This window comes from Malania oleifera, chromosome 3 (genome assembly GCF_029873635.1).
Source record: "Malania oleifera isolate guangnan ecotype guangnan chromosome 3, ASM2987363v1, whole genome shotgun sequence".
NCBI classification, from domain to species: Eukaryota; Viridiplantae; Streptophyta; class Magnoliopsida; order Santalales; family Ximeniaceae; genus Malania; species Malania oleifera.
Window position 1 is genome coordinate 97134506 of NC_080419.1, and position 19779 is coordinate 97154284.

The following is a 19779-nucleotide window of genomic DNA, read 5'->3' on the forward strand; positions in this document are numbered from 1 at the left end:
AAAAAAAAGCAGGCAGCAGTCAGCAGTCAGCAGCACGCAGCAAGCATGCAGCAGGAAGAAGAAGAAGAAGAAGAAGAAGAGAAGCAGCAGCAGAAGAAGAAGAAGAAGAAGAAGAAGAGAAGAGAAGCAGCAGGCAGCAGGACGCAAGCAGCAGCAGCAGCAGAAGAAGAAGAAGAAGAAGAAGACTTACAAAGGTTCGAAGTGTTGAAGGCGACGTGACGAACTCACGTCGTGCTCGAAGGCAGTCAGACGAACTCACGACTGCTTCGAAGGCAGGCAGACGAACTCACGAGGGCTCCGGCTGGTTCGAAACGAAGTTGCGCAGGTTGTGCTTCTTCAAAATGTCGAAGATGAACTCACGATCCTGGTCGAAGCTCGAAGACGAAGTCGCGAAGGCTTCCGGCTGGTTCAAAGGCTCGCAAACGAACTCACGAAGGGCTTCGAAGGGTCGAAAGGGGCTAGGGCTCTGTTCATTTGAGTCGAATAAGGGATACGAGTCTGGCTTGTGCTATTTGTCTCCTTTAAATGGCTTAAAAATACACAAGGCTCGCCTCACTGCGCCTCGTCTCGCCTGGGGTCGCCTCTTGCAGGTCGCCTCGCCCCACCTGGTATGAGGCGGCGGACTCATCGCCTCACTGCGCCTTGCGCCTAGGGGCGCGCTTTTAACTACTATGTTCAGTGGTACTCTGGTTGACGATGAATGGCTTGAAGCTGCTGACTTGAAACACAGGATGCACCTTCATCCAAGCCGTATGATTAACCTTGTGAGAGGCTTTCTTGATTTTAGCTAAGATGGGAATTAGTCCTTCATATTTGTGAAGTAATCTCCTATTTTGATATTGTAGTGATTTGATCTTTTTTGAATGGATCTTAACAAGCACCAAGTCACCCAAGTTGCAGCGCAATGGTTTTCTCCTCTAATCTACCATTTTACCCACTTATTCATCCACTTGGAAGCTTTCTCTAGGTAAGTTCGGATGATTTGCAACGTTCTATCTCCATTCTCTAATGAAGATGTACGCTCTTGGACCCTTTCCTCCATACGACCCATTCACTGTGTGAGGTAACATCAAAATCAAAAGGACTGTTGTTGGTTGTTGAACTCTTTTGGGCGTTGAAATGGAATTGAGCCATGTCAAGTAGTTGCGCCAAATTCTTTTGGTTGGTGGTGATGAAATAGCAAAAGTACTCCTCAAGTGGCCTATTGATTCTTTCCATTTGCCGTCTGTTTGTGGGTGGTAGTTTGAAGAGATTTCAAGCTATGAACTAAGGATTTTGTAAAGTTTTGACTAAAAGTTCCATGTGAATCTTGAGTCTCAATCATTGATAGTGTCTCGGGGGACACCCCAATACTTTACAATATGCTTGGAGAACAAATGTGTTGTCTCCTCTGCCAAATATTACTTTGGTGCAGTTATGAAAGTAAATGCGATACAGTATTTCGAAAACCTGTCTATAACCACAAGTATAGAGCCAACTTCTCTAACTCTCTGCAAGTTGTTGATGAAGTCAAGTGAGACACTCTCCCACGGTCTTGCTGGTACTTGAAGAGGCTCCAACAACCTTGCAATCTTCTTTAGCTCCACCTTATCTTGTTGATAGGTGAGACAAGTACAAGTATACTCGACCACCTCATCACACATGTGCGGCCAATAGTTCCTTTGCTTCAACAATGCCAAAGTGTGATGCCATCCTTGGTGGCTTGCCCATATATTGTCGTGACACTTTCTTAGCAACATATTCCTTAGATATCACTAGCTTGAGGCACAAAGAGTTGGTTACCATGTATCATCAACAATCCATCGTCTAACTAGAATTGATGTGGTTTGCCCTTTTTCACCAATTTCATGAGGTTTTGGGCGTTCTCCTTAATGTGCTCCTACATTGTTGTGCTAATTTTCCTTATTGTCAAGTGGTTTACCATCTGTAGGGCTGCAAGCATGGCCTTCCTACTTTTAGTGCATCTATGACTTGGTTTGTCCCTTGTGCCTTGTTCTTGAATGAGAAATCAAACTCCGCTAGGAATTTCTTGCTAACCAGCTTGCTTGGGTGATAACTTTGGTTGTATAAAGAAGCGGTTGATAGCCTAGTTATTTGTTTTCACTGCGAAGTTTGACCTAAGTAGGTAATGCTACCACAAGCGAAGACAATGTATTATCGCTAGAATCTCCTTCTCTTGAGTTGTGTACTTCTACTCCACTTCACTAAGCTTACATCTAATAGGATGCTTACCCTATAATAAGACTCCACCAAGGGTATTGTTTGATGCATTTTTCTATACCTCAAAGAACTTCATGAAGTATGGGAAAGCAAGAACTGAATATTGCATCATGGCTTCCTTTAAGTTGTCAAAGGCTTCTTGACACTCCTCTATGTGGTTCCACCTATGACATTTCTTCAGTAGTTTTGTCGATGGGGAAGTTCTCCTTGTGCACCCCTCTACAAACTTGTGAGAATAGTTGGGGCGTCCAAGAAAGGAATGCAGTTCCTCGTGGGATCTTCAAGTCTTGAATAGCTCTCACCTTCTCCATATCCATCTGAATACAACCTTGTTCATCCACAAGACCAAGGAATATGATGCTGCTTTCAGTGAAAAAGAACTTTTCTCTCCATATAAAGGCTATTCTCCTTCAACCTGTTGAACACTTTCTGTAGATGCTCTTTATGTTCCTTCATAGTGGGACAATAAACAACAAGTTTATCCACGTATACCACGACAAACTTGTCGAGGTACTCGTGAAACACTTGGTCCGTCAATGTGCAAAATGTCATGGTGCATTCGTCAACTCGAAGGGCATGACCAAGAATTTATAGGCCTGATGCACCGTACTTCGTCATGAAGTAGTCTTTAGCCCATCGCCATCTACTATCCTCACCAGATAGTAGCCGGACTGCAAGTCAAGTTTGGGGAAGCATTTGGCATAACCTAGCTAATAGAACCAATTAGTGGTCAATAGAATGGGATACTTGTTGTGCACAACTACCTTGTTAAGCATGCGGTAGTCTATACACATCCCCATGATCTTATCATGTTTCTTTTGAAACAACACTGGTGCTACAAACGGTGCTTTGAGAGGTACATAGATAGCTTGCTTCCAATAACTCATCAAGTTGTTTCCTCAACTTTTCCAACTTTGGAGGTGCCATTTGGTATTTGCTCTTTAGTAGGAGGGTTCACTCTTAGTTACTAGTCAATTTCATGCTCCCCACTCCATCGTGGGGGCAAGTTGTACGGTAACTTAACTAGCACCGCAAGTTTGTATTCATTCAACACAGCTTGAATGGTAGTAAGTACTCGCTCTTGGCCTACCTCTTCGTTCACCACCAATGTGGTAAGACATCTCTACTCACTCTGTCTCAAATTCTTGACCTACATGGTTGAGATAAACTTCTCATTGTTTCGTTAGAGTAACTTCTGGTTCTTTTGCCTATCTCTCCAATGTGTTGAGTAACCGCATTGCATCCATCCTTGGGGTTTCCACCTCATCCTTATCATCTCCTTAGTCCCCTCTGAGTTGGAAGCTTGTAAGACATTGAGTGATAATTTGTGAGGGATATCAACAATTCTATGAGGGCCTCGACATAAGAAGCAAGGCAGCTTACCCTTACCACTAGAAGTGTTGAAAGACCAAAATAAATCTTCTTTTGAAGTTGATGCCTTGGTGTTGGCTCCCCCACTTTTGGTTGCCCTTTTTGGAAGACTTTCCGCTGTTTCCTCCTATGCTTCTTTCTTTGGACATTGTGGAACTCTCTCCAGTGTGGTCAGTCAAGAGTTTTGTAGAAGCTTGTGTAATGGGCAAGTCTTGAACTCTTTGTTAATGAAATTCTGCCCTTACCCATGGTTTCAAGCCTTCTAGGAAATAAAACAACTTGTCCTTCTATAACATATCCTGGATATCCAACATCAAAGTGGAGAAATTTTTCAAACTCCCTGACTTTACCAATGTTTTTGAGATTTCACAATTTATGCTGAGCATTGTATTCAACATTCTTAGGAAAGAATTGGGCCTTGATCTCTCTCTTCAAATCACCGCCCATTTTGTATCTTATCGTACTTGGTACACTACCAAAACTTAGTGTCATCACTCAAGTACAGTCGCCATGGATACTTTTTCCTCCTCTGAGTCGGTCCTTGCCACAGAAAATTATTGTTCCATGTCATATAAGAAGTTCTCCAATTCCTTAGCATCACGGGCTCCCCTATACTGTCAAGGTTCTGGTACCTTTGTTATTCTATACTTTTTCCTCATAGAGTTGGAATTTCCCTCAAAATGAGCCATCAAGTTCATCTTGGCAATAAGATCGCCTATCTGGATTTATAAAGCTTGTACTGTAGCATGGGAATCCTGACATTTCCACTATAGAATTCTGTTGGTGTTTTCGTGATCTCTCCAAGACGTCTACACATTCAGCAAGTTTGGCCATCTCCATGACCACATTGTTGGCTATCTCAGCCTGCGCTTCTAGTGCCTCAATTCTCTTGGTATTGGTAGGCATGGTCTCTTACTAATAGTTCACACAATCCCACAATTTGAAGGCAACCAAATTCAAGAAGCAATTAACTAGGATTTGATATCGTTATGGACCAAACATTTCACACCTTGTGAGAAGCCGTGCGACACTAGCTAAAACACTCTTGCTTAACTAGTTAGCCGAAAGTATATCGCAGTTTACCACAAAAACACATCCAGAACCATTGAATACAAAGTCAGCGGAAGCAATAAGCAATCATGTAAGCAAGTGAGAATCATGCTCATGCGGTAAACATTAAAACTATGCAATTCATTATCAACACCTCTATAGGCGACATGTGCTTAGCCAAGGAGGCAAGTATGCTAAACATGTTTTGCAAATGCTATTGAGTTTACAATGATTAATGAACACTCACCCTCCATTAAAGAGCTTTCTATGCTATTCTAGCTCTAGCACTAGGTAACATAAAACTAACCAAGGAGTCATACTTCAATTTTACACAAAGGCACAAACAGACGCAATGATTAAACCCTATACTACTATTTCCATGATGGTTACCCATCCCCTGTCATAGTTAAGTATAATGTGCTGAACAAGCTTGGCTTGTGACAGGTGGGGATGCGGTAGTAGTTTTGCACTTATAATTGTTTGATTATTCAGTTATTATTATTATTATTATTATCTAATCCTCCTTTAGTAATATTTTAACCATTCTTTTGGTTTTTGAGTTGCTTTTGGGGCTTAAGGTTACTTTGGCTGAATGTGGTTTAGGTGCTCTTAATTTGAGCATGCAGGTGACTTCTAGTTTTGCTTTGCTTGCTGGTTATGGGGTGCTGGAGTGATCTTTGACTTATTTAGGAACCCCATTGGGGGTCATCCCCTCCCATGTTGAAAGTTTTGGGATCTTGTGGCCACTAAGATTTCTAAGGGTGTCAATGGTTGGAAGAGTGGTCTTTTTAGGGAGTTTGTATTACCTTAATACAGGCTTGTCTCCCATCAGTTCCTCTTTATTTATTTTCTTTAAAATTTCAGTAAAGGTGGCTGATAGATTCTCCAATTATTAATGATTTTCTTTAGTTAGGCTTAGGAGTGGGTGGGAGGAGAAATCAACTTATGAATTGGGAAGTTGTTAGGAGGATTAAGAGTGAGGGGGGGCTTGGGTCTTGGTGTCTAAAATATTGTCCTTGTGGGTAGATGGTTATGGTGTTTTCCCTCTTATATCATGATACTTCTCTTTCCTGTTTTTTGATTGCTGTTTATGCTTTCATTTCTTGGTATTTCAATTTTTATAGAAGTATTAATCACAGGAAAATGGAGGGCCTTTCTTCACTTATTTCTTTATTGGATTTCATTACTTATTCCTTCAGGGTGAATGCTAATATTTGGTATTTGGATGCTCAAGTGTTTTCTCTTCTAGTTCTTTCTATATCCATATGACTCGGTGTGTGCATTTCCCCCTTGCTAATCATATGTGGAAGGCTAAGGTTTCTTCAAAAGTTTAATTAAAAGTCCTTGCAAGGGTTCGTCTCTCATTTGTGCATTTTGTATTGTGCTAGAAGTGAGACACGTACTCATTTGTTTCTCCATTGTTCCGTGGCCTTGTTGTTTTGGTACAAGCTTCTTGGTCTGTTTGGAGAGTGTTGCATGGGTGCTAGTACTTCAGACGATTTTCTGTTCATCGATTTTAGAGGATTTGAGAGGCAGAAGGATGTAAGGATTTTATGGTGGTGTGCAGTTCTTGTCTTGTGGGTGCTTTGACTTGAGTGGAATGCTTATATTTTCCAAAATAAGGTTTCTTTTGTTGATTTAATTTGGGATCACTTGTATTTTTGGCTTCAATGTGTCTTTTGACAGGATGCTTTAGGAGTGCAGAGTTTTTTTTGGGTATTTAGCAAGATTGGTTGTATTTTTTTTTATTTTGATTTTAACTTTATTCTCGTTTTTTGTTTCAGTTTGTAAGATTTCTTATCTTCCATCTATATTTTTTGTTTCTTAATATAGAGTTTTTTTCCCATCAATTTTTTCCCTTCTAGGATGGATAATAGTGTTTTTGAACATTAGATGCCTGTCAGTTTATTTTTATTTTTATTTTTATTTATTTTTTATTTTTTATTTTTTATTTTTTTTATTTATTTTTATATGCAAATAGTTTTAGATCATCTTTCCTGTGATTCTAAATTCTAATGGTGCTAATTCCCTTTGAAATCTCTTATTTGGGAAGCATTATATATATATATATATATATATATATATGTGTGTGTGTGTGTGTGTGTGTGTATTATGTATATTATATATTATATTTATTATTATTTAAAAAATATTAAATTTAATTGAGTTGAATTTAAGTTTTAAAAAATCATTAAGAGATTTCAAAAGGAATTGGCACCATTAAAGTTCAGAATCATGGGTAAGATGATCTAAAAATATTTGCATGAAGAAAAAACCCGATGAGGCATCTAATGTTTAAAACCACTATTATCTGATCTGGAAGGAAAAAAAGCTGATAGAAAAAAAATCTTTGTTGAGAGATAAAGAACACTCAAGGAAAACAAGAAATCTTCCAATAATTAATTAATTATAGCCATGTAATTAATTAAAACATTTTCTTTCATGTTTAACCCATCATTGGAAATTAAGGTAAAGGGTGTGGGATGAACGATGGGATCACAAAATTTGAGGGCATGGAGGGATGCCTGTGGATGAAATGAATGGCATGGATGCCTGTGTGGTGTTGTACCAAGAACCACAATTTGCATTCTCTCCATGTCCTCAAATTTTGTGATGTCATCGTTCATCCCACACCCTGTATCTAATTTCCAATAATGGGTTACATGTGAAAGAAAATGTTATTAATTAATTATGTGGCTGTAATTAATTAATTAATTCTGGAAGAATTTTTGCCATCCTTGTATGTTCTTTATTTCTTAATATTTATATTTTTTCCCCTTCCAGTTCAGATAATAGTGTTTTTGAAAATTAGATTCCTTTTGAGTCGAATTTAAATTGATTTCCTGTGCAACACATGCATGCATACCATTCATTTCATCACAGGTACCCCTCCATGTCCCCAAATTTTCTGATGCCATTGTTCATCCCACTCTTTACCTTAATTTGCAACGATGGTTAAATGTGATAGAAAATGTTATTAATTATGTGGCTATAATCCATTAATTAATTTCATAAGATTTCTAGCCTTCTTTGTACGTTCTTTATTTCTTAATATAGATTCTTTTTTCCTATCAATTTTCCCTCCTTCCAGTCAGATAATAGTCATTTTGAACATTAGATGCCTCTCAGTTTTTTTTTTTTTTTTCATGCAAATATATATTTTTTCTGAAACTGTTTACCTGTTTGCTTATTACTGACTGGAGGGTTATAGAACTTTACAGAGTGTATTTACAACTGATTACAAAAGAACAAAAAGCCCCTAATATATGTTGCTCTTCATGCAAATATTTTTAGATCATCCTACCAATGATTCTAAATTCTAATGGTGTCAATTCCCTTTGAAGTCTCTTATTTGGGAAGCCATAAGATCTTTCCAAAATCAGGACTTTTCCATGGTCTATAGTTCTTAACAGGATTAATAATAATGATTTGCTTCAGGTGATTTTTCCCTGTTATTTGCTTCAGAACTTTTCTCTGAGTCAATTGAACACGTCCTCTTGCACTGCTTGGACCGGAAATCTTTGAAACCTGGCCGTAACTTTGATTAGGAGGCAATGGGTTGCTGCCATAACAATGGAGGGATAATTAGGAGGGAAAATTATGGCCTTGGAAAGGCATTCTCTTGATCAAGTAAAGAAGGAAATCCTTGACTTTTATTCCTCTTGCCATCTTTTGCTTTGTGTGGAGGGAAAAAAAATAGAAGAGCTTTAGGAGCATTGACTATGCCCTTTCATGTTATCAGACTGATGTACTGCTACTGTAACTGTGTTCATGGTTTGAGTAACTAAACCGAACTAGTGTTTGCCGAGCCAAACTGTTGCCATGGTGATATTTTAAACTAGAGTTGAATTGAATTTATTGGATAACCAATAGTTTGGTTAACTGATTGTTCGGTTTGGTTACCTGATCTGAGCCGATTATGACTACCTTGCAGATAAAAACATTGCGGCCCCAAAATTTTCAATCCTTCAAGATCAACAGATGCCTTTATACCAGAACATTGAAAGGAAGAATCAGATGCAACAATGGTCTTTATTGAAGTAGCTTTGGGCAGCACCAGATCATAAACTTTGGAATGAGTTTACTATTTTTAATGAGAGTTAAAGGTTTACAGTTACAGAAGGAAGAAAAAACCAATGGAAAATCCTTTCCTTTTACACCACATTGCAAACATCCTATACCTTCTATGATTTAGCATTTTCATTCTCGGATATCTTTTTTTCGGAAATGAGTATATTCATCTAATGAAATTGTAAAAAAACATTGGATTGACTAATGATCTAATATCCCGTTCATTGTTACCTAGAACATGGAATGTTCTGGCTCTTGGAACGGGAACAGTATCGCAGTACGGATCTCTATGGCAGATCCGCATACGTTCTAAAATGTGGAACTTTAGGGGTACACTTAAATAGATATATTGGTGAAAAACCTGTAATGGCACTTGTATATTCTGGAGAGGATGTTGAGGTGGTTCTAAATCTTAAAGAATTTTTTTTGGGTGCTAAATAGATTGTTAATGAGAGAAATTGAAATAAAATGTGATGATTCCCCACTTTTAACTAATAAAATCATTTCATTACTCGGGAAAAAGGATCAAGCCCCTGCAACACCAGAAATACCATATGCAAATACAAGAGAATTAGATTTACATTTACATTCAAAAACTCCTAGCATCAAGCGTAGCTTTCTTTATCTTTTGTTCCACCTCTTCGTTTTCACCTTGAATCACCATCAAATTCCTTAGCTTCCAGATTTGATATGCAGCTGCAGCCCATGCTTTTTGAACTTTAATATCTTCATTCGTATTCCTCTTCCCTGCAAGCCAATGCGGAATCCCATTTAATTTTAAATCGTATATACGAACGTTCAAATCTTCTAATGCTCCTTTAAAAATCCTCCCACAATCTGACAATCAAAGAATAAATGATCTCTGGATTCCACATTCTCCTCACACAATTTACGCTTAGCATCTGACACTTTACCCCAGCAACCCAGCCTTTCTAAAGTAGGCAGTCTATTCTTAGCGGCAAGCCAGCATATGAAAGAATGACTTGGAACAATTTTCCCATTCCATAGATTTTTATGCCAATTTACCTGTTGTTTTTTTAATCTTAAGACATTATATATATTTGTATGATTATATAATAAATATTGAATATATATATATATATATATCAGTTTGGTTCGTGTACCTGTTAGTTCATGAACATTAACCGTTAACTGAAAAGTGAAAACCATAGAAAATATGAACGAAACAAATCAGTTAACTGGATTTTCCGTTTGGTTCAGATCGGTTTTTGGATTGGTTTGGCTTGTAATTGTAACTAGTTGGCATAGTGGCTTGTTATTTCTTACAATTCTTGACTTTTTGACAACCTACAATGTGGGTGATTTTCTTTTGTCTGTATGTTCATGGGTGGAACCACCTTGATATCTTTTAATGAATTTATACTTTTCTGATAAAAATAAGCATTTGTTTTTGTGCTGTTCAGTCTCCTGGAATATGTTAAGCAGCCATTTTAGCTAAAAGCTTATGCTGCTACAAAAAAGGAGGCCTTACAAAGCCCTTAGTCCAGACATTTGTATTCTGTGCAATGAGTCTAATGAGAAAATTAGTCATTTGTTCATTCATTGTATGGTAGCAAGATGCATGTGGAACAATTTGTTTTCATACTTTGATGAGGTGGCTCTAGCTACAATGCTGGATTTTTTAAACATGACGTTTTGGGATTTTGGAAGGAGGAGAGAGCAAGGATATTTTGGGACTATGCTGTTTTTACAATCTTGTGGTCGCTTTGGCTGGAAAGGAATGCTAGAGTTTTTAAAGATCAAGAGACTTCTCCAAGATTGCTTTGGGAGAAAATTATTTTTCTTGCTTCTCTTTGGGCTCATTCTCTTGGGGTTTTTGGGGGCTTCTGCTGTTTGATATCAAAGGGATCGGAAGGCAGCTTTGATGTAATTTGTTTCATTTGCGTTTTTTTTTTCTTGGGGGATTTCTTATCCTTATTTCATTGTATGTTTTCTTTTTAATAGACTTGTTTTATTATCTTGAAAAAAATAAAAAAAAGAACTTGGACTATTTGCTTGTGGAGCAACAAGGTATATCAAGCCTTAATACTCCCCCACACATGCAGCCTGGTTGCACGTAGAGAGATAAACAAACAATGAATAACACCCATATTGGGAACACGATAATTTTTTAACAAACTTACATAAATGCGTGCATCAAGAATAGAACCTAGGACCTACTAGCAACAGAATACTTGATCACAACGATATGTCTCTCCCTCAATTTATATTGTGTCAATACAAACCAATGATCATATTACCCTTACTCATGTTTATGAACATAACATTAGCACATACGAATAATGCGCAATAGGGATATATTTGAGTCGAGTCAAGTTGACACAGTGAGATACTTGAACTTGTTTGGACTTGAAAATGTTGAGTTTGAAACTCAACTTGAACTTGATTGATCTAAAGAGTGTTGAACTTGAACTCGACTTGACTACAAGTTCTTAAAACTCGAGCTTGACTTGGTTATAAATTAATGTTAAAGACATGTATAAATTATGTATAATATAATGTATATATAATGGTAAAAATATAGGTATAAAATATATATTATGTGACTTATATAATATAAAAATAATAAAATTAGAAAGCTTGATTAGGCTTACGAGTAGTATTTTAAAACTCGAACTCAAATGGAATCGAGTTAAGCTGAGTCACAGAGCAAGTTGAGTCTTGAGTAACTCACGGGTAACCTTGACTAACTCACGGGTAACCTTGACTCACTTACACCCCTAATGCTAAATGACCACAATAACCATTAACAAGCTTTTAGGTAAAGTGGTTGCTTAACATGATATCAAAGCCTTAACAGCATATTTGGAGTAGTCTTTTTGATATATTTGGGGAGCATTGGTGTGTCCTTTTGAGAACTTTCTTCCTTCAGAGATTTAAGGGGTTTTGGGTAGTGGTAAGGATTGGGGAAGATACTTGGGAGATGTGCTACTTTTGCTGGAGTGGTACATTTGGTTGGAGAGGAATTCTAGAATCTTCAGTGGGTGGGTGATGTCTTTTGACCTGATTTCGAGTAGGGCTTTCTTTTTGGCTTCCCTCTTGGTTTTTATGTTTGGATTGTTCAGAGGAATGATGCTATCTGATGTGCATAGAAGTTGGAGAGCTTTGTTATGTCAGCAGTTCGTATTATTTTATGACTTTCTTCCATTTTGTAGGACATATTGACCTCTAATTTTTGCACTCCTTTTCAATCTTAATAAATCTTCCTCCTTTGTCTAAAAACTCTCCTCTTTCCCTCCCTCCCCTCCCCTCCCCCCAAACCAGAAAGAGTGTTCATAATCCAATTTTTTTTTTTTTTTTGACTTTGTGTAGCCTGAAGCATTTATTTTTGGCTGCGTCAGTATATAGAAGCACATACAGTGAGAATTAATTTGGCCCAATTTGAGAATACATGTACCAGAAAGCCCCCTCTTCTTAGTAGTGAATTGGTGACTTCGCATGTTTCCTACGTAAAAATATGTCAATTGCTTTATTTTCTTAGCAAGATGTTTAATAAGATTCACATCTTGATTCGTATTCTCCTGGGATAAAATTGTTGATAAATCTACACTCTACAGATTATGAATTAATTGAAGCATTTTCTTTTTCTGCACATACCTCGTTTCTATTAAATGAATTTTATGTATTGCCTGTGGTAGTTATGTAATTTTTCCTTTTGTTTCTGTTGCATTTTCTTTACCATATGCAAAGAAGTTAGGATGAAAATCAGTCATGTCATGTTATCCTGTTTTGATTTGTTCTCTCTCTTGTATGGTGCAAGACTTTATTTTCTTTGTTTCTCATGGGTTCGACGTTAATTTCACTCCTGCTACAATTTCATTCCATTCACAGGAGGTTGATAGATTTCAAGATTTGGAGGAGTTGTTGAAGCTCCAAGGATACAGTGGCATCTGGAAGGTGTGCTTTGATGGACTCGATGATTGTTTGAGGCTTTGTAATTGTTTGATCTAAATACTTTTCCCCATTTTCTATTTGCTGCATGGATACATGTTCATGTTGCTGTGTAGGAATCTGTTTAAAGCATTGATGCATGCTGCTGGAACATGTTTTTTTGAACCTACATATTAGTAGAATCTTGTCTAATGGTTGCAAAAGCACTATTTTTAAACGTGCAAGGCACGATAAAGTGCAAAGGGCACCTAGTGCACCAGGCACAAGGTGCAGGCATGCGGCTGAGGAAGATGGGGCATTTATTAATGTTTGTATAACATGCTCATATTAAATAAATAATATTATTTAGTTTGTAAACAAATTATCATTAATATGCATAAAAATTTTACATGTAAACTTTACCATATGCTCTAGAACAATCAAGCCAGTGGAAACTAATAATTTGAATTAAGTTATTGATTTATAATTTAATTATATGTTTTTTCTGATTAGATATTTATTTGACTTAATTTCATGATTTTGTTACAGTATTTCAAAATTATCCATATCAAGTTAATCTTAAGGCACGTGGCTAACCATGTCCAGACTCCAGAATTTGTCTAGTGTAAGAATATATATATTTTTTAACCAAAACCTTGTGAAACTTTATTAAGAACAATTTCTTTTCCAGATGTTTTGATTTCTGAACATATTCTATATCTGAAGTTTGAGGGGAAATCTTTATACTTGAAATTGACAGGCAAGCGGTCTTGAAAATCTTTCATTTTGTTCTTAAAAGGGTGTGTCAACCTTTTAATCTTTATGGAATTTTACTTTCTAAACATTTTTATTGGATTCAAATGGGGAATATTTCCTTATCTCCATGTTCTTTAAGTAAATGAAAAAGTAAAGAATGTTATTTACTTGAATGATTTTGAGCAGCAATGAACTGCTCATTGTGCTGAAAATAGGATATATGCTGCCCATTCTGTTAGGTAGAGGATGGTATGCACTGGGCGTGCCTTTTTTGTGCCTAATGCTGAGCGCCATGGGATATGCCTCATGGAGGCTAAGAGGTGCTCTAAATGGAGAGAAAAAACTGGGGTTATTGTCCCACGCTGGAGACTGCCCATACGATCTGAATTGATAATTGTGGAGATGGGAGAGAAAACGTCCGTTTGATTGAGAGAGGATGGGGATACATTTACCAAATCTTTGTGTCGAGAGATTTGGTGGCAGCGGGAAAGGTGTTTGGAGCCTTTGAAAGCAACAAGGGTAGGAAGAGCCTTGATCATCACAGAGAGTTGTAGTGGAAGGAGATGGAGCATCTGCATGCTCTGTTAGGAGCCAACGAAATTGTGCAAGCCTCTGAAAAAAATATTTTGAAGACTTTTTCAAGGATAAGATGGTTCCCAACATGGATTGGGGTAAATCCTTTAAGCAGCAGCTAGGCTGCTATGGGCCAAAGCCAAGCTGGAACCTGGGAGAAATCCACCCCTTGGTCTGCTTTATAATCTCATTGTAGAAGGACTTCACATTAAATTTGCCTCTCCTTGTCAGTTTCAAATTAATACTATCCTCTTAAATTTATCACCTTCTTTCTATTTCTTTCCAAGAAAAAAATTCCCTCTGTCAGTTCCTCATTTTCTTCTCTTATCCCATCAAATAGAGATTAGGCATTTCTTCCTCATAGTGCTTATCTTCTGAAAAATTTGACTTCAGTATTGCTCCATGCTGCAAACATTGTCTTCTTTTTGTATCTTGAATTTCTCTTTCTTGAATAATGGGGTAATCAAACGATTCAAACCTATATTATCCAGGCTTCTTTTATTGTCACTCTTGATCACCTTTTGTTCCATTGGTTTTGTTTTTTGGTTGAAGTCCTTCAAGGAATTATTGTGATATTTTTTGAGCTTCAAGAAGTTCGCAACATCTACTACTAAACTATACTCTCATTACTTAGTCCTCATCATTTTTTTCTTCACTTGAATGGTAAATCTTGGAGGGCTTCAAAGTTAAATCTTTCTTTCCTTTTATTTGTTCATAATCTCATTTGCTCATGGTTATTTCATGTTGATCAAGGATCCTACAAACTAAAATCCTATGCTCCACTGATTATGGTCTTAAATTTCCATGAAATTGTTGAAATTTCTGATTTCCGTCATCCTTGAAATCGAAATGGCAGTCAATTTCCGTCAAAATATCAACGAATCATCCAAAATTTATCGAAATCTTGAAATTTTAGCAAAACTTGTTGAAATTTTAACTATACAATGAAATTTCTTCGGAATTCAAATGAGATATTTAGGAGTGAAGTGAAATTTCTCTTTTAATTTATTTTATTTGTTTTATCGAAACAAAAGATTATTTCAAGTTCTTTTGAAATTATATGAAAAAAAACCTTATAGCAACATTTTATTTAACCATTCATCATTATTTGTATAATAAGTAATATTCAAATGATTTATGAATTTCATTTGTATTAATTGAATATGTTTAATGTGCATTATCTGACAAATATGTTTGATACACATACTATATTACAACTTTTCCACCTCATACACAACATAGATGTATTTAATTTGTAATATATTAGTCCTAAAACTTATATTATTATGTTTTTTAACCATTTCTAAAGTTTCACAAAGAATTGCATGCTTTACTACTGATTTTCGTTATTTTTTCCAATTGAAATCAAAATTTACATCAAAATCGAAATTTCCGTCAAAATTTTTGTACTTTTGGGGCTTCGAAATTTGAGTCAAAATCGAAATTTAAGACCTTGCCACTGATTTCCATTACGTTTGATTTCCATGATTTTGGTAGGAACCTATGCACCTTTTTGACATTTTTGTGTTAAAAATTATATTTTCTAAATGCTTGCAAAGGATTAACAATGTTGGTAAATTGACTAACTGTTTTCAGAAATAGATTCTTGCTACTGATTTCCATTACGTTCAATTTCCATGATTTTCTTAGGAACTTATGCACATTTTTGACATTTTTGTGTTAAAAAATGATATTTTCTAAATGCTTGCAAAGGATTTAACAATTTTGGTAAATTGACCAACTGTTTTTAGAAATAGATTCTACTGGTTTCATCTTGGAGAGTTCATAATTATACATTAATAGGTTTACTTGTGACTTTTACTTGAGTGGTTCCTTGATAAGTGACATTCAACTCTATCTTTAATTTCTTAGAAGACTCATGAGTAGAGATTCTAATTCTATCAAACTCAAAACAATTCAAAGCACAGCATAGCTAGTCCATAGCTTTAGCTTTATGTTGTATTTTTATTTTTTTTCATTATCAGTCCGTTCATCCTCTTGCATAGTCCCTTTCATATTGTCCACAAGTCTAGAGGGTGTGGGGGGACCCCTGGTGATTAATTTCCACAAACCCATATCCATATCTTGAATGTAGGTTTTCAGTCAGGCATCCTAATATTTGAACCATTGAACAAGGTAGAGTTATCTGTGGTTGTCTCTCAGTAAGTACAATGATCACCTTGGATGCCACAGATCAAGCTTTATAGTTTAGCACCCACTCTAATACCAAAATTTAACCTGATAGACACTGAAGAAGGGAAGAGGACGAATTAGGTCTCATCAAATATTAAATGATTCAAAAATCATTGGTGATACTGCAGAAGTTACTAAATTAACTGCATCACATGACACAAACACTGCAACAATTAAAAAGGAGACTGAATGTATTTAGAGCCAAGGTTATGGGTTTGATAATGATAATTGCATCAGCAGCAGCAGCAGCACAGGGGGTGAGGTTTGGATTGTTAGCCAAGGTATGGAAGCAATGTGCCTGCGTGACGAGGCAAGAGGTGTGGGTCAAGTCTGTCAAATTGTTGTGCTTGATCTTTGTATGGTAAAAGGGGTTTGATTAGTACTCTTAACTATCATTTTTTATGTAGTGACAAGCTGTCAGTCTTACGTAGATAAACTCAAATTTCCTGTAATATTGCACATCATTTGATAAGGAATGGTTTTGGCCTGGTTGTAACCTAGCCAGGTTGAGCTGGTTTGTTAATGGTGAAAGCAAATACATTAGGTGCTGTCAGAAATTGTTAGGCTTGGTTAAGTCCAAGTCTATATACATATAAAGTTTCTTATTTTTACAAGGAATTGATGTGATTTTAAGTATATATAATTAATTCTGTTATTTTTCTTCTAAATTCAAAATTTAAATAAATGTTATCATCACTTGTTGAAAGTGAAATTCTTGAGGTGTTACAATGTATTTATAGTGAATGCCTAGCAAATTTTGAAGTGACTTTCTGTTTACGATTCTTTGGTGGATGTATCATGTATAGATACGAACTGGAGATGCAATTGATGGTTGTGCAATATTTTGGCGAGCTTCAAGGTAAATTGCTGCAGTTTTATACAGCCTTGACAACTAATTGACTTTGAACATGTTTCTTTCTGATAATTACTTCTGTTCCTATGCATGATTGTGGAAAAAATTTCCCCCAACCTCTTCATGGATTTCTCCTTTCAGAAATACCATGTTTTGTATAGAACATGCAAGATTGCATATCACCTAAGAATTTTTGTATCTGTACTTATCTCCTTAGATTAAAGTGTTGATAAATCTATTTTGCATGAATCAGGAAAACCAGTCTTGATCACTGGGTTTGTGCATTTAAAAGTTAAAACAGTTACATCTCTAAATGCACGATTCAGTTGTTGTCTCCCATGGCAGTGTACTTACTATTTTAGGTAGTTTAGCTGGTATTGGTTGCCTATTTCATCATCATTGCTCTCTGTCCATGTCCAGATATTTGTTTCTTTTTAAAACGGATTCCGGTCTGGTCTATTTAGAACCATGAATGCTGTTACTGTGTAGACCTCATGACGAAGGATTGCTTTTGCTGCCGTTGCTGACCCACATCACCTGACTTACCACTTTGCCTAAATGTCATTAGTTACTTCTGCCATCACACTTCACACCTTTGCATGTGCTATTGCTATCATTCCAGAATGAACCATTTTAATTTGCTCTGTTTTGTTATTACCTAGTGGGGCTTCCATTAGGTTCTTCAAGGACTTATTTTAATATAATTTCGTCATTGTCTTGTCCCTGATTTCTCTAACCTTGGACACATTTGTTTTGAGGTCATTTATTTTATTTTATTTTTTAAAAAATTAGGGCATATTAGTTGTGGAAAACAAGTTTCATTTTTCATTTCCAATTTTTCATGAAATTATGAAAAATGTCACCTTATTTTTGATTTTCTAACATTTATATGGAGTACTTGAAAACAATAAAAAAATAAAAAATTGTTTTTCAAGTTTCTTGTACAAATGTTGGAAAATTGGAAATAAGGTGGCATTTTTGTAGTTTCTTGAAAAATTAAAAATGGAAAATGAAAAATATTTTCTGCTATTAAACAGTCCATCTACAGGAGTGGCCCTTCAGTTACTTCATCTTGTTTAGATCAACATATTGAGTCTTCTGCTCAATCCTCATATGCCCTGTCTTCTCTCTTGCATTACCCCAAAGAAACGGTCTGATCTACCTTGAGTTGATTCCCGCACAAGCTCAGATGAATAATATTGCTTTGCATGATGAGGATTTGGTGGTTGACTCTTTTTGGGCTGTCTAACTTATAGTTATAGGCAGGTATGAACATTGTGGCAAGCATGTTCTTTGGTTGATGAGTTTTTTTGCCTGGTATTTTACTGTTATATATTTGGGTTTGGGTTGAATTTTCAATGATCCTGCTTGAGGACAGATAATCATAGGTTGGGGTTGGGTAGAGTGGGATTCGATGAGCTCATTTCCCTGAACTTCAGAGGTATCTTAGTCTGGGCAATTGCTTCTCCATAGAGCAATTATATTTAAGATGTAGAAGCTCACTTGAACTCTGTTTCATGTTGTCAAAGACAAAATGAGATGTTACCAAAGAAAATTATGAACCTTAAGTAGTTGGTTTCAACACTAAGTATCATGGAGTTGCCTTTCGTAAATTTTGTATATTCTAACGTATTTCTTCTCTTCGGGTTTTGGTTGCAAACTTGAAATAAAGGATCAGATCTGATGATGCTTTGTTAGTTCAGTTTTTCTAATATGTGTTGTAATTCTCTTCTATTATACTTAATACTTTCTTTTCGGGTTAAATAAAGAATTAGATCTGATTATGCTTCACTAGCTTACTTTCCCCAAAATATGGTTGTACTTCTCTTTTATTATAATGAGCGTTCCACCATGGATGCACACTTGTCCAAGGCGATGGAGTTTCTGCCAGCAAATGGTTTGCAGTTTGCTTTGCAATTATGCTGACTTGTAGGGTAAGCACGTAAATACATCTGTGAATCATACTCATTGATACAGCCACCCCCAGTCCTCTCACAACAATTTATTTTTGTTTTTACTGTCTTTCCTTGTTTATTATTTTCTTGATTCTTACCTTTGTTGTTCATGGTTTGGAAAATTTACCCATGTTGACACCATCTGATTTAGGCAAATTAGATCTTGAAATGTCCTCCTTTGTTCTGATGCCATACTTTTATGCCAGATTCAAGTTATTATATGAGGAAGGCATTGAATTCAATAAGCTTGGACTGAGAGATAATGTTGCTCAGATATGTGTACTGGAGGTATGTTAGATTATCAATTCATTCGTTGAAAAGTTACACGGATACATTGATATTTAAATATGATACTGTTGGTTTGATTTCCTACATTCATGTTGACAAAAGCATGGCTATTTTTTGTTGGACAGTCAATGAGTCCTAAAGGCACTAAAAATACCTCTCTTCACTCAGCCACAAGGTACTCCAGGATTTTCTTTAAATTCTACTCCGTTATATGTGATTGCTTAAATATAATGACAGTAATTGTTTTCTCCTTCAGCTGTATACTTTAATTGTTTTTCCAAGAAACATTGCTCTTATAATTAATAATCTTAATTGTATAGTGAAACAGTTTTTCAATTCTCGTTGACGAGTGATTGTCTCAGTAAGGGCAAGTCACTGAAATTAAGGTGTGACTTGAATACTAATTTCTGGAGAGTACTAATGTGGGATTGGAAACCCTCCCATTCATGCATTTATGCTCACAATATATATTGCATAGAGGAAAGGATTCATTTAGTGGACCTCACTTAGTGGGACTCAAGGCTTGTTGTTGTTGTTGTATATAATATAAAGATAATT

At 36.2% G+C, this 19779-nt stretch overlaps 1 protein-coding gene across 1 annotated transcript in view; it reads left to right on the plus strand.

The window, feature by feature from the left end:
* Positions 1-19779, plus strand: part of LOC131152364 (carbon catabolite repressor protein 4 homolog 6) — a 53641-nt gene that overhangs the window by 20861 nt on the left and 13001 nt on the right. The window contains exons 4-7 of the mRNA XM_058104206.1: positions 12565-12630; positions 16932-16984; positions 19140-19221; positions 19347-19396. Coding sequence (XP_057960189.1) covers positions 12565-12630; positions 16932-16984; positions 19140-19221; positions 19347-19396 — 251 coding nt within the window. The remainder of the gene's footprint in view (positions 1-12564; positions 12631-16931; positions 16985-19139; positions 19222-19346; positions 19397-19779) is intronic.